Source organism: Pseudophryne corroboree, chromosome 11 (genome assembly GCF_028390025.1).
Source record: "Pseudophryne corroboree isolate aPseCor3 chromosome 11, aPseCor3.hap2, whole genome shotgun sequence".
NCBI classification, from domain to species: Eukaryota; Metazoa; Chordata; class Amphibia; order Anura; family Myobatrachidae; genus Pseudophryne; species Pseudophryne corroboree.
In genome coordinates, this window is record NC_086454.1 from 354242256 (window position 1) to 354256031 (window position 13776).

Consider the following 13776-nt stretch of genomic DNA (forward strand, 5'->3'; position numbering starts at 1 on the left):
AAAGCCAAGGAGTTATCCGAGCTTGTCAGGAACCTCCTAAAACCAGGAAAGGTGTCTGTACATCAATGCACAAGAGTCCTGGGAAAAATGGTGGCTTCTTACGAAGCAATTCCATTCGGCAGATTCCACGCAAGAATTTTCCAAAGGGATCTGTTGGACAAATGGTCAGGGTCGCATCTTCAGATGCACCTACGGATAACCCTGTCTCCAAGGACAAGGGTGTCTCTTCTGTGGTGGTTGCAGAGTCCTCATCTATTGGAGGGCCGCAGATTCGGCATACAGGATTGGATCCTGGTGACCACGGACGCCAGCCTGAGAGGCTGGGGAGCAGTCACACAAGGAAGAAACTTCCAGGGAGTATGGACGAGCCTGGAAACGTCTCTTCACATAAACATTCTGGAACTAAGAGCAATATACAATGCTCTAAGCCAGGCAGAACCTCTGCTTCAGGGAAAACCGGTGTTGATCCAGTCGGACAACATCACGGCAGTCGCCCATGTGAACAGACAGGGCGGCACAAGAAGCAGGAGTGCAATGGCAGAAGCTGCAAGGATTCTTCGCTGGGCAGAGAATCATGTGATAGCGCTATCAGCAGTGTTCATCCCGGGAGTGGACAACTGGGAAGCAGACTTCCTCAGCAGACACGATCTTCACCCGGGAGAGTGGGGACTTCATCCAGAAGTCTTCCACATGCTGGTAACCCGTTGGGAAAGACCAATGGTGGACATGATGGCGTCTCGCCTCAACAAAAAACTGGACAGGTATTGCGCCAGGTCAAGAGATCCGCAGGCAATAGCTGTGGACGCGCTGGTAACGCCTTGGGTGTACCAGTCGGTGTATGTGTTTCCTCCTCTGCCTCTCATACCAAAAGTATTGAGAATTATACGGCAAAGAGGCGTAAGAACGATACTAGTGGTTCCGGATTGGCCAAGAAGGACTTGGTACCCGGAACTTCAAGAGATGATCACGGAAGATCCGTGGCCTCTACCTCTAAGGAGGGACTTGCTTCAGCAGGGTCCCTGTCTGTTTCAAGACTTACCGCGGCTGCGTTTGACGGCATGGCGGTTGAACGCCGGATCCTAATGGAAAAAGGCATGCCGGAAGAAGTCATTCCTACTTTGATTAAAGCAAGGAAAGAAGTAACCGTGCAACATTATCACCGAATTTGGCGAAAATATGTTGCGTGGTGCGAAGATCGGAGTGCTCCGACGGAGGAATTTCAACTGGGTCGATTCCTACATTTCCTGCAATCAGGATTGTCTATGGGTCTCAAATTGGGATCTATTAAGGTTCAAATTTCGGCCCTGTCGATTTTCTTTCAAAAAGAATTGGCTTCAGTCCCTGAAGTCCAGACCTTTGTGAAGGGAGTGCTGCATATACAGCCTCCTGTGGTGCCTCCAGTGGCACCGTGGGATCTCAATGTAGTTTTGGATTTTCTAAAATCTCATTGGTTTGAACCACTAAATAAGGTGGATTTGAAATATCTCACTTGGAAAGTGACCATGCTTCTAGCCCTGGCTTCTGCCAGGAGAGTGTCAGAATTGGCAGCTTTATCTTACAAAAGCCCATATCTGATTTTCCATTCGGACAGGGCAGAACTGCGGACTCGTCCGCATTTTCTCCCTAAGGTGGTGTCAGCATTTCATCTGAACCAGCCTATTGTAGTGCCTGCGGCTACAAGTGACTTGGAGGACTCCAAGTTACTGGACGTTGTCAGAGCATTAAAAATATATATTGCAAGAACAGCTGGAGTCAGAAAATCTGACTCGTTGTTTATATTGTATGCACCCAACAAGATGGGTGCTCCTGCGTCTAAGCAGACGATTGCTCGTTGGATCTGTAGCACAATCCAACTGGCACATTCTGTGGCAGGCCTGCCACAGCCTAAATCTGTAAAGGCCCACTCCACAAGGAAGGTGGGCTCATCTTGGGCGGCTGCCCGAGGGGTCTCGGCATTACAACTTTGCCGAGCAGCTACGTGGTCAGGGGAGAACACGTTTGTAAAATTTTACAAATTTGATACTCTGGCTAAGGAGGACCTGGAGTTCTCTCATTCGGTGCTGCAGAGTCATCCGCACTCTCCCGCCCGTTTGGGAGCTTTGGTATAATCCCCATGGTCCTTTCAGGAACCGCAGCATCCACTAGGACGATAGAGAAAATAAGATTTTACTTACCGATAAATCTATTTCTCGGAGTCCGTAGTGGATGCTGGGCGCCCATCCCAAGTGCGGATTATCTGCATAAATTGTACATAGTTTTTGTTAACTTATTCGGGTTATTGTTGTAGGAAGCCATCTTTCAGAGGCTCCGCTGTTATCATACTGTTAACTGGGTTTAGATCACAAGTTGTACGGTGTGATTGGTGTGGCTGGTATGAGTCTTACCCGGGATTCAAAATCCTCCCTTATTGTGTACGCTCGTCCGGGCACAGTACCTAACTGGAGTCTGGAGGAGGGTCATAGGGGGAGGAGCCAGTGCACACCACCTGATCGGAAAAAGCTTTACTTTTTGTGCCCTGTCTCCTGCGGAGCCGCTATTCCCCATGGTCCTTTCAGGAACCCCAGCATCCACTACGGACTCCGAGAAATAGATTTATCGGTAAGTAAAATCTTATTTTTTTATTGAAGCAATATATGCAATACAGACATGAACAATCATTAAATTTCGAAACATCGGTAGAAGGGTGTCATACGAAAATAGAGCAAGGAAGAATACAGTGGAGTCTTTAATCAAGGGACATTTCCATTATAAGTAGTCAACAGCAACGCATCTGCATGAAACAAGTCTCCGGAGACCATTTGCTCCACTGATCTAAAGTTCAGTTCAGTCTATTGACCCAAACTTATGCATTCAAAGATGAGAGAAGAACAAAAAAAAAACAAGTGCCCGTAGTCGTGCCTGAATTCCCCACCCCCCGGCCCACAGAGCCCCGACTGTCAGTCAACTTTAAAGCACAATCGGCGGATCTCCAGCAGCCAATCTGGTCAGAAACCATTCTGTGTTTGACAATGAGTCGTGGAGCTGTTTCCTAACCGGTATCGACAAAGTCGTTATATAACTCTCCCAAACTTCAAAAAAATTATGTATCTAAGAGTCTTTTTCCAGCAGAACACTTATCCATTCCATCCTAAAGAGATAAAATAGTTTGGCTTTAAATAGTGATAGAGTAGGTGGATCTCTCGCTATCCACACCTGCAGAATGGCTTTTCTGGCCGCCAGACTAATTGCCAGCAGCAGTTTTTTACTGCCCAAAGAGAGGCGCTGATTCGGTGGTAGGATACCAAAGAGTGCCCACTCCGGAGACAACCTCCAATAGTTCACCAGATTGGCAGTCAGGTAGTTTCTTATCTGGGTCCAAAACTGTCTGACCATAGGACATGTCCACAGGCAGTGAAATAAATCTGCCTGAAGAGTGCCACATTTCCAACATGCATGTGTGTCAGCAAGTCCTATCAGGTGTCTTCTATGGGGTGATAAATAAGTCCTATGTAAAATATTGAGGGACATTTCTTTGTATCTAGAAGAGGGAAATAATTTGCAGGCTTTAACGTGCGCCGCCAGTAAGTCTGTAATTTCAATGTCTGGGAGACAATCTTTCCAAGACATAATACCTCCCAGTCCCTGTGAATAGTCTAGGACGGTTCTAAAATACCCATATGCAGTCGAAATTGCCTTCTGAACCTTAGGGGTTTGTTTCAGCATTTTATCCAACGGATTAACCCAGTCCCCAGGTGAAAAACATCTAATAGTGGATGAAACATAATGTTGAGCCAATAGAAAGGCCACAGGATAGGCCAGCAAAGTTGGGTATCTAGTAGTGGCTTCCTGGAACGTGAGCGGCCTCGAGCCCCGCATGTCCACTAGATCGCCGATCCTGGACACGCCCCCCAGCCGCCATATATTAAACGGATATTGTGCCCGGCCATCTTGGAAGTCCTTGTTAGGTTTTTTATTTTTAGGGAGCTCTGCTGGCAACAGACTCCCTGCATCGTGGGACAGAGGGGAGAGAAGCAGCCCTACTCTCTGAAGATAGGTCCTGCTTCTTAGGCTACTGGACACCATTAGCTCCAGAGGGATCGGTACGCAGGATCTCACCCTCGCCGTGCGTCCCAGAGCCGCGCCGCCGTCCCCCTCGCAGAGCCGGAAGACTGAAGCCGGGTGAGTATGAGAAGCAAGAAGACTTCACAGGCGGCAGAAGACTTCGTGATCTTCACTGGAGGTAACGCACAGCACTGCAGCTGTGCGCCATTGACGCGTTTCGTCACGCTCCACGTGACTTTTAAAAAACCGTGGAGCGTGACGAAACGCGTCAGGACCCGCCCTCACACACACCTTGCTTAGGTGTAACTACAAGGTGCACATCGACATTTATCTACATCGGACTTTCCCTCTGAATCTCCCGTCGCCAGCGGCATCAATACGCACGCCGCCACAGCCAGCTTGTGAGTAGATGGCTTTCTCCCCTCCGCTGCACAGCTTATGTGGGCATTGCAGGACTCATACGCCGAGGACGCTCGGCTTTGACCAGCCCACCGGAGAGGTATTGAGATCTGTTTCAACTCAGGGACACACACCCAATTGGGAAAATATCCGTGCACCTTGTTCACCACCTGTCTGTTTAGCAGAAATCAACTATATCCAGTGGAATACGGACTTTTACCATCTATGATACGTCTGCTATTTTAGTATCAACCACAAGCTATTACAGACATCATGAGTAAACCATAGTGTGATTTTTCTTTTAATGAACACTTGCATACCAATATACATGTCTTTAACTAATTTTTATAGTTTTTATTAATAAACATTGCATTTCATTATACGTTGGCTCTCTTCACATTTATACACACTTTCCCTGACATTCAGCGCAGCCGTCTGTTTTTTTCAGGGTCTCAACCCGTGCCTGATCCTATGTCGCAGGGACCGTCAGGGTCTCATAAGTGCCCACTATCCCAAATTGTTGACACAGATACCGACATGGATTCTGACTCCAGTGTCGATTACGATGAGGCAAAGTTACAGCCAAAGTTGGCTAAATCACTCCGGTATATGATTTATAGCAATCAAGGAGGTTTTGCACATCACAGAGGAAACCCCTGTCCCTGACACAAGGGTTTATATGTATAAGGGAAAGAAACCTGAGGTAACTTTTCCCCCCTCACACGAACTGAATGAGTTATGTGAAAAAGCTTGGGAATCTCCAGATAAAAAACTGCAGATTTCCAAACTGATTCTTATGGCGTATCCTTTCCCGCCAACGGACAGGTTACGATGGGAATCCTCCCCTAGGGTGGACAAAGCTTTAACGCGCTTATCCAAAAAGGTAGCCCTGCCGTCCCAGGATATGGCTACCCTCAAGGATGCTGCTGATCGCAAACAGGAGGGTACCCTGAAGTCCATTTATACACATTCAGGTACCTTGCTCAGACCGGCAATCGCGTCGGCCTGGGTCTGTAGTGCGGTAGCGGCATGGACTGAGACCTTATCAGGGGAGTTTGATACCCTAGATAGGGATACTGTTTTATTGACCCTGGGGCATATTAAAGACGCTGTCCTTTTATATGAGAGATGCTCAAAGAGACATTAGTCTGCTGGGTTCTAGAATAAATGCTATGTCGATTTCTGCCAGAAGGGTCCTGTGGACTCTGCAATGGACAGGTGATGCCGACTCAAAACGGCATATGGAGGTTTTACCTTACAGGGGTGAGGAATTGTTCGGTGAAGGTCTCTCGGACCTGGTCTCCACAGCTACGGCTGGAAAGTCAAACTTTTTGCCTTATGTTCCCTCACAGCCTAAGAGAGCACCGTATTACCAAATGCAGTCCTTTCGTTCACAAAGAAACAAGAAAGTCCGAGGTGCGTCCTTTCTTGCTAGAGGGAGGGGCAGAGGAAAGAAGCTGCACAATACAGCTAGTTCCCAGGAACAGAAGTCCTCCCCGGCCTCTGCAAAATCCACCGCATGATGCTGGGGCTCCACTGGAGGAGTCGGGGCCAGTGGGGGCACGTCTTCGGAATTTCAGCCACATGTGGGTTCACTCCCAGGTGGATCCCTGGGCAATAGAAATTGTGTCTCAGGGTTACAAGCTGGAATTCGAAGAGGTGCCTCCTCGCCGGTTTTTCAAATCGGCCCCACCGTCCTCCCCCCTAGAGAGGGAGATAGTGTTAAATGCAATACAAAAATTGTATCCTCAGCAGGTGGTGGTCGAGGTTCCCCTCCTTCAACAGGGAAGGGGTTATTATTCGACCATGTTTGTGGTTCCGAAACCGGACGGTTCGGTCAGACCCATATTGAATTTAAAATCTCTGAACCTATACTTGAAAAGGTTCAAGTTCAAGATGGAATCGCTAAGAGCGGTCATCGCCAGCCTGGAAGGGGGGGATTTTATGGTGTCACTGGACATAAAGGATGCGTACCTTCATGTCCCCATTTATCCACCTCATCAGGCGTACCTAAGATTTGCGGTATACGACTGTCATTACCAATTTCAGACGTTGCCGTTTGGTCTCTCAACGGCTCCGAGGATTTTCACCAAGGTTATGGCGGAAATGATGGTGCTCCTTCGCAAGCAGGGTGTCACAATTATCCTGTACTTGGATGATCTCCTCATAAAAGCGAGATCAAGAGAGCAGTTCCTGAACAGCGTATCTCTTTCACTGAAAGTGTTACAACAACACGGCTGGATTCTCAATATCCCAAAGTCGCAGTTGGTTCCTATGACTCGTCTGCCTTTCTTGGGCATGATTCTGGACACGACCCAGAAAAGGGTTTATCTTCCGATAGAAAAAGCCCAGGAACTTATGACTCTGGTCAGGAACCTTTTGAAATCAAGACAGGTGTCTGTGCATCATTGCACTCGAGTCCTGGGAAAGATGGTGGCCTCATACGAGGCCATTCCCTTTGGCAGGTTCCATGCGAGGACTTTCCAATGGGATCTGTTGGACAAGTGGTCCGGATCACATCTACAGATGCATCGGTTGATCACCCTGTCCCCCAGGGCCAGGGTGTCACTCCTGTGGTGGCTGCAGAGTGCTCACCTTCTCGAGGGCCGCAGATTCGGCATTCAGGATTGGATCCTGGTGACCACGGACGCAAGCCTCCGAGGTTGGGGAGCAGTCACACAGGGAAGAAATTTCCAGGGTCTTTGGTCAAGTCAAGAGACTTGTCTGCACATCAACATCCTGGAACTAAGGGCCATATACAATGCCCTACGTCAAGCGGAGGCCTTACTTGGCGACCAACCAGTTCTGATCCAGTCAGACAACATCACCGCAGTGGCTCATGTAAACCGCCAAGGCGGCACAAGGAGCAGAGCGGCAATGGCGGAAGCCACCAGGATTCTTCGCTGGGCGGAGAATCATGTAAGCGCACTGTCAGCAGTGTTCATTCCGGGAGTGGACAACTGGGAAGCAGACTTCCTCAGCAGACACGACCTACACCCGGGAGAGTGGAGACTTCATCCAGAAGTCTTCGCACAGATTGTGAGTCGGTGGGAACTGCCACAGATAGACATGATGGCGTCCCGCCTCAACAAAAAGCTACAGAGGTATTGCGCCAGGTCCAAAAGACCCTCAGGCAGCAGCGGTAGACGCCCTCGTGACACCGTGGGTGTTCCGGTCCGTCTATGTATTTCCTCCTCTTCATCTCATACCCAAGGTGTTGAGAATAGTAAGAAGAAAAGGAGTGAGAACAATCCTCGTTGTTCCAGATTGGCCACGACGGACCTGGTATCCAGATCTGCAGGAAATGCTCACGGAAGATCCGTGGCCTCTTCCTCTAAGGCAGGACCGGTTGCAACAGGGACCCTGTCAGTTCCAAGACTTACCGCGGCTGCGTTTGACGGCATGGCGGTTGAACACCGGATCCTAGCGGAAAAAGGTATTCCGGTTGAGGTTATCCCTACGCTGATAAAGGCTAGGAAGGAAGTAACGGCAAAACATTATCACCGTACATGGCGAAAATATGTTTCTTGGTGTGAGGCCAGGAATGCTCCTACGGAAGAATTCCATCTGGGCCGTTTCCTTCACTTCCTACAAACTGGAGTGGATTTGGGCCTTAAATTAGGCTCCATTAAGGTCCAGATTTCGGCCCTATCCATTTTCTTTAAAAAAGAATTGGCTTCTCTCCCAGAAGTTTAGACTTTTGTTAAGGGAGTACTGCATATTCAGCCTCCATTTGTGCCTCCGGTGGCGCCTTGGGACCTTAATGTGGTCTTGGGCTTCCTAAAGTCACACTGGTTTGAACCACTTAAAACGGTGGAGTTGAAATATCTCACATGGAAGGTGGTCATGTTATTAGCCCTGGCTTCGGCTAGGCGAGTGTCGGAATTAGCGGCTTTATCACATAAAAGCCCCTATCTGGTTTTCCATATGAATAGAGCGAAATTTCGGACCCGTCCTCAGTTCCTGCCAAAAGTGGTTTCATCCTTTCATATGAACCAACCTATTGTGGTGCCTGTGGCTACACGGGACTTAGAGGATTCCGAGTCCCTTGATGTGGTCAGGGCTTTGAAAATGTATGTAGCCAGGACGGCTAGAGTCCGAAAAACAGAAGCACTGTTTGTTCTGTATGCAGCCAACAAGCTTGGCGGCCCTGCTTCAAAGCAGACTATTGCTCACTGGATCTGTAACACGATTCAGCAGGCGCATTCTACGGCAGGATTGCCGTTACCTAAATCGATCAAGGCCCATTCCACTAGGAAAGTGGGCTCTTCTTGGGCGGCTGCCCGAGGGGTCTCGGCACTACAGCTGTGTCGAGCTGCTACTTGGTCGGGTACAAACACCTTTGCAAAATTCTATAAGTTTGATACCCTGGCTGAGGAGGACCTCATGTTTGCTCAATCGGTGCTGCAGAGTCATCCGCACTCTCCCGCCCGTTTGGGAGCTTTGGTATAATCCCCATGGTCCTTACGGAGTCTCCAGCATCCTCTAGGACATTAGAGAAAATAAGATTTTACTTACCGGTAAATCTATTTCTCGTAGTCCGTAGAGGATGCTGGGCGCCCGTCCCAAGTGCAGCCTTCTTCTGCAATACTTGTATATAGTTATTGCTTCAATAAGGGTTACGTTATTGTTGCATCGGGCGTGAACTGATGCTATGTTATTGTCATACTGTTTACTGGATTGTTATCACAAGTTATATGGTGTGGCTGGTATGAATCTTGCCCTTGGATTAACAAAAATCCTTTCCTCGTACTGTCCATCTCCTCTGGGCACAGTTCTCTAACTGAGGTCTGGAGGAGGGGCAGAGAGGGAGGAGCCAGTGCACACCAGGAACTAAATTCTTTCTTAAAGTGCCCATGTCTCCTGCGGAGCCCGTCTCTTCCCCATGGTCCTTACGGAGTCCCAAGCATCCTCTACGGACTACGAGAAATAGATTTACCGGTAAGTAAAATCTTATTTTAACTAATATTCATATCAATAAAATACTCAATAACAAATATATTTAAATACACAAACAACAAGTAAAGCTGTAGACACAATTACGCGTTTCTCCGCCTAATTGCATGGCGGTTTCATCAGAGGAAGAGGAAACTGCCATCCAATTAGGCAGAGAAACGCGTTAGTTGACGCAAGCAAACAAGTGGCGCGTGGGTGGAATGCACAGAACCGGAAACACTGAAACCTGAAGTCGAGGCCCCCTATACCAAGTGTATGTCCCTTGATCTACAACAGCCGCTGCACAACGTGCCGCCTTACTGTCCAGCCACTTAAGCCTTCATAGCCTCTGTACATCTCTTGGGACTGGAGAAATGCAGATAATGGAGCAATTTGGAGGAGGCACGGGATTGCATGATTACAATCAGGAGCGCTACTACAGTACCATCTATACACCATTGAAGGGTGAAGTATAATACGACAATAAGTGTTTGTATCCCTGTGACTTTACTAACAGACTGCATTGTTCATGCACACTAACTACATGCTAAACTTTAGCCAGCAATTAGCAACTTGCTAGTGTCTACATATAAGAGGCATCAGAGTGTCTACAGCTTTACGTGTTGTTTGTGTATTTTTGAAATATATTTTTTATTGAGTATTTTAATGATAAGAATATTATTGCAATAAATATAATAATCATCAAACCAGTTGCCAATATACCCTTTTCTTTGTGCGCCTTCACTATTTCATTATTCAATATAAAATACTTCTACTCAGGTTCAGTATGATTTGCCGATGGACGGAATGCTGGCTGTCAGTATACCGACAGCGGTATCCCGTCCATCAGAATCCCGACAGACCCCCATTAAGCCCCCTAACCCTCCGTTGTGGGCGCCTACCCCTAACCCTGCCTTCTCCACTGCCTAACCCTAACCCTCCCTTCCCCACTGCCTAACTCTAACCCTGCCTTCTCCACTGTCTAAATCTAACCCTCCCTTCCCCACTGTCTAACTCTAACCCTGCCTTCTCCACTGTCTAAATCTAACCCTCCCTTCCCCACTGCCTAACCCTAACCCTGCCTTCTCCACTGTCTAAATCTAATCTTCCCTTCCCCACTGCCTAACCCTAACCTTCCCCACTGCCTAACCCTAACCTTCCCTTCCCCACTGCCTAAACCTAACCCTCTCTTCCCTGCTGCCTAAACCTAACCCTCCCTTCCCCACTACCTAACCCTCCCTTCCCCGCTGCCTATCCCTAACCCTCCCCGCTTGGCGCCTAAACCAAACCCTCCCTTCCCCGCTGCCTAACCCTAACCCTCCCCCACTACCTAACCCTAACCCTCCCTTCTCCACTGCCTAAACCTAACCCTCCCTTCTCCACTGCCTAAACCTAACCCTCCCCTCTCCACTGCCTAAACCTAACCCTTCCCCACTGCCTATCCCTAACCCTCCCCGCTTGGTGCCTAACTCTAACCTACCCTTCTAAGTGCCTAACCCTCATTCCCCAGTACTTCACCCTATCCTTCCCATCCCTGAACCCTAATTCCCCTTCTAACGGCGGGATGCGATCGAATCGATGTGGATTCCAGGTATCGGTATTTAGGTGCCGGGATCCCGAGTCCTGTCAGTATTTTGAGCGCCGGGATCCCGTCCTTCGGAATGCTGACTGCATCCCTTCTACTCACATGTACAGATGGAGCCACGCTAGTCATGGCTCCGTCTTTGCCTGGGTGTGCCCGCCCGGGCGTGCCTAACTGCGAGAGCCATCTCGGTCCGGACGCGCGCGCCCCCCGGACGGAGACGCTCTCCCATTCTAGTGAATGGGGCGTGTCGCCGTCACAGGCGCGTGCGCCCGCCCAGACTGAGATGCTCTCGGCGTTAGGCACGCCCGGACGGGCACATGTCCAGTTTGGACCTGATCACCCACTGTGCGAAAACACAGCCTAGCGATCAGGTCTGAATTACCCCCAATATCTCCCAACCGTCCTCTCCGCTCTGCCCAAGATCTGCGTCTCTCATCCACACTCATTACATGCTCCCATTCACGGTTACAGGACTTTTTGGGGGCTGTGGAATGCCCCCCGCCCCCACCCCCCCAAACAGCAATAAGACTCGCCTCTAGTCTCCAAGCCTTCACGCGTTACCCGAAATCTCACCTCTTCAGGCAGCTTATTACATTCCAGAACCGCCCCCGTGACCTCCATCAGCTGCCCTACCCAATTATATCCCCTCTATACAGTGGTGTATCTATAGAGGATGCAGAGTGTGTGCGTGCACATGGAGCCCCGGGGTGCACCCCCTGCACCCATTTTAATAATACTCACCTCTCCCTCCGTATAATGTCACGCAGCCGCCCTGATCACGCCCCATCATGCCCCCGTTTCTTAGCCACGCCCCTGCAACGCTCTGTCTCTGCCTTGGAAATAGAGCTTTCCCCCCGCCTCGCGAACGCACATGCATTGGATGGGTACTGCGCCCGCATCCTTTTTGTCATTTTTGCGGCTGAATCGACCCCATAGTCTGGGCTTTCCCATAATTATTATACAATCACTAATATAAACATTAAAAGTACAGCAGCCATTTTGTTTGTGTGCCCTATCACATACAGGGGCAGATGTATTAACCTGGAGACGGCATAAGGAAGTGATATACCAGTGATAAATGCAAGGTGATAAACGCACCAGCCAATCAGCTCCAATATGTAAATTAACAGTTACAAGCTGATTGGCTGGTGTGTTTATCACCTTGCACTTATCACCAGTTTATCACTTCCTTATGCCTTCTCCAGGTTAATACATCTGCCCCAATGTTTGTTCCCAATTGTAAAGCGCAACAGAATATGCCAGCGCTATATGGTAATAATATAATAAATAAGTCATATTAATTAAATAATATCTTTAAAGTAATACTTACACATCACTACATTTACACAGTAGACTGCTGTCCGAATTCAGATCTACCGGGTCTTGATGAAACACTTGTTTGAGGCGAAACGCGTCGGTCTCATTCTTGGATTATCAGTTACCTGTTTTGGGTTTTCAGTTTCAGCGGCAGGTTTTATATACCTGCTGACCTCTTAAACCATTTTATTTCATTATTTTACATTCCTTTCTATTGACCCTTATAGCACAATCTCCCTAAGGTCTAACAGTTTAACAGCACCGGGTTTTCAAATGTTATCGGAACTTTTGTGAAAATCAGGAACCTGCCCCATTTGATATAGGATTAAACCAGATTCTTTTTTATTTGATAGGAGATGAGCTATATCCCGATGATCCGGATGTCACGGGGGAAATGCAAAAAAAGTACTCCACGAACAGGACCATTGAAGATTCTCTCCGGGAAGGAGAGCGCATCCATCGCCTAGTACATATTGACGGCGTCCCGATTTTCTTTGTAAACACAAAGCCGAAACATAAGCACGTCAACCCGCTCGGAACAGATGTAAAACGTGGTACAGAGCCCAAGAGCAAGATTTAAATAGTAAAATCTGATTCAGACAATGGGGCTCATTCTGCAAAATGCGTGGGAAAGGTTTTCCGGAATGTCTCGTGATTTGGAGCGCCATACCCAAAATCTACTAAATCGTACAAAAAAGTAAATCTGCCCCAGTATTGGTCCTGATTTACCTCATGGTAATAAATGATTTAGCAGAGTTCCTCATAGTAACTATAGGAAGAAAATACCTGGGGACCAGATCTGTGATAGAATCACCAAAATTCAGCAATAATTGCATTTTATTTCTTTATGTATTCTATTATTATAAGGGAATACATAATTGTATCATTGTAGATTTGTCTCTAGTTTATGTGTAAAATATGGATGTCTGTGAGCTTCCAGTCAGTCAGTAGATTGCGGCCTAACTACCGCCACAGAGAGGTGACACCGCAGATATTACAGTCTGTACCAGATTAAGAGATTTCATGGTTTATATAAAAAAATATAAATATATTTTTATAGTGTGGAAGCCGGCATTTCCTGTGTGGGGCTAATAGCCGGCATTTCCTGTGTGGGGCTAATAGCCGGCATTTCCTGTGTGGGGATAATAGCCGCCATTTCCTGTGAGGGGATAATAGCCGGCATTTCCTGTGAGGGGATAATAGCCGGCATTTCCTGTGAGGGGATAATAGCCGGCATTTCCTGTGCGGGGATAATAGCCGGCATTTCCTGTGCGGGGATAATAGCCGGCATTTCCTGTGCGGGGCTAATAGTTATCAGAATGAAGCCAATTGAAGACCCAGGAAATAATGACATCATTGAGACATAAGACACTTAGGGGTAGGTGTATGGGGATCCGTCTCTAGGTCGACAATGTCTAGTTCGACCATTATTCTAGGTTAAAAAGGGACTCAAGGTCGACATGAGTTTTTCACTTTTTTCCCATTTTTTTTACTTTTTC

General features: G+C 48.0%; 1 protein-coding gene across 2 annotated transcripts in view; it reads left to right on the forward strand.

Moving 5' to 3' along the window:
- The window catches only part of NUDT19 (nudix hydrolase 19), an 83085-nt gene extending 69917 nt beyond the window's left edge, over positions 1-13168 (forward strand). For both annotated transcript variants that reach the window (XM_063946009.1, XM_063946008.1), the window contains exon 4: positions 12631-13168. In XM_063946009.1, the coding sequence (XP_063802079.1) occupies positions 12631-12857 (227 nt within the window). In that variant the 3' untranslated portion in view covers positions 12858-13168. The remainder of the gene's footprint in view (positions 1-12630) is intronic.
- The last annotated feature ends 608 nt before the right edge of the window (positions 13169-13776 follow it).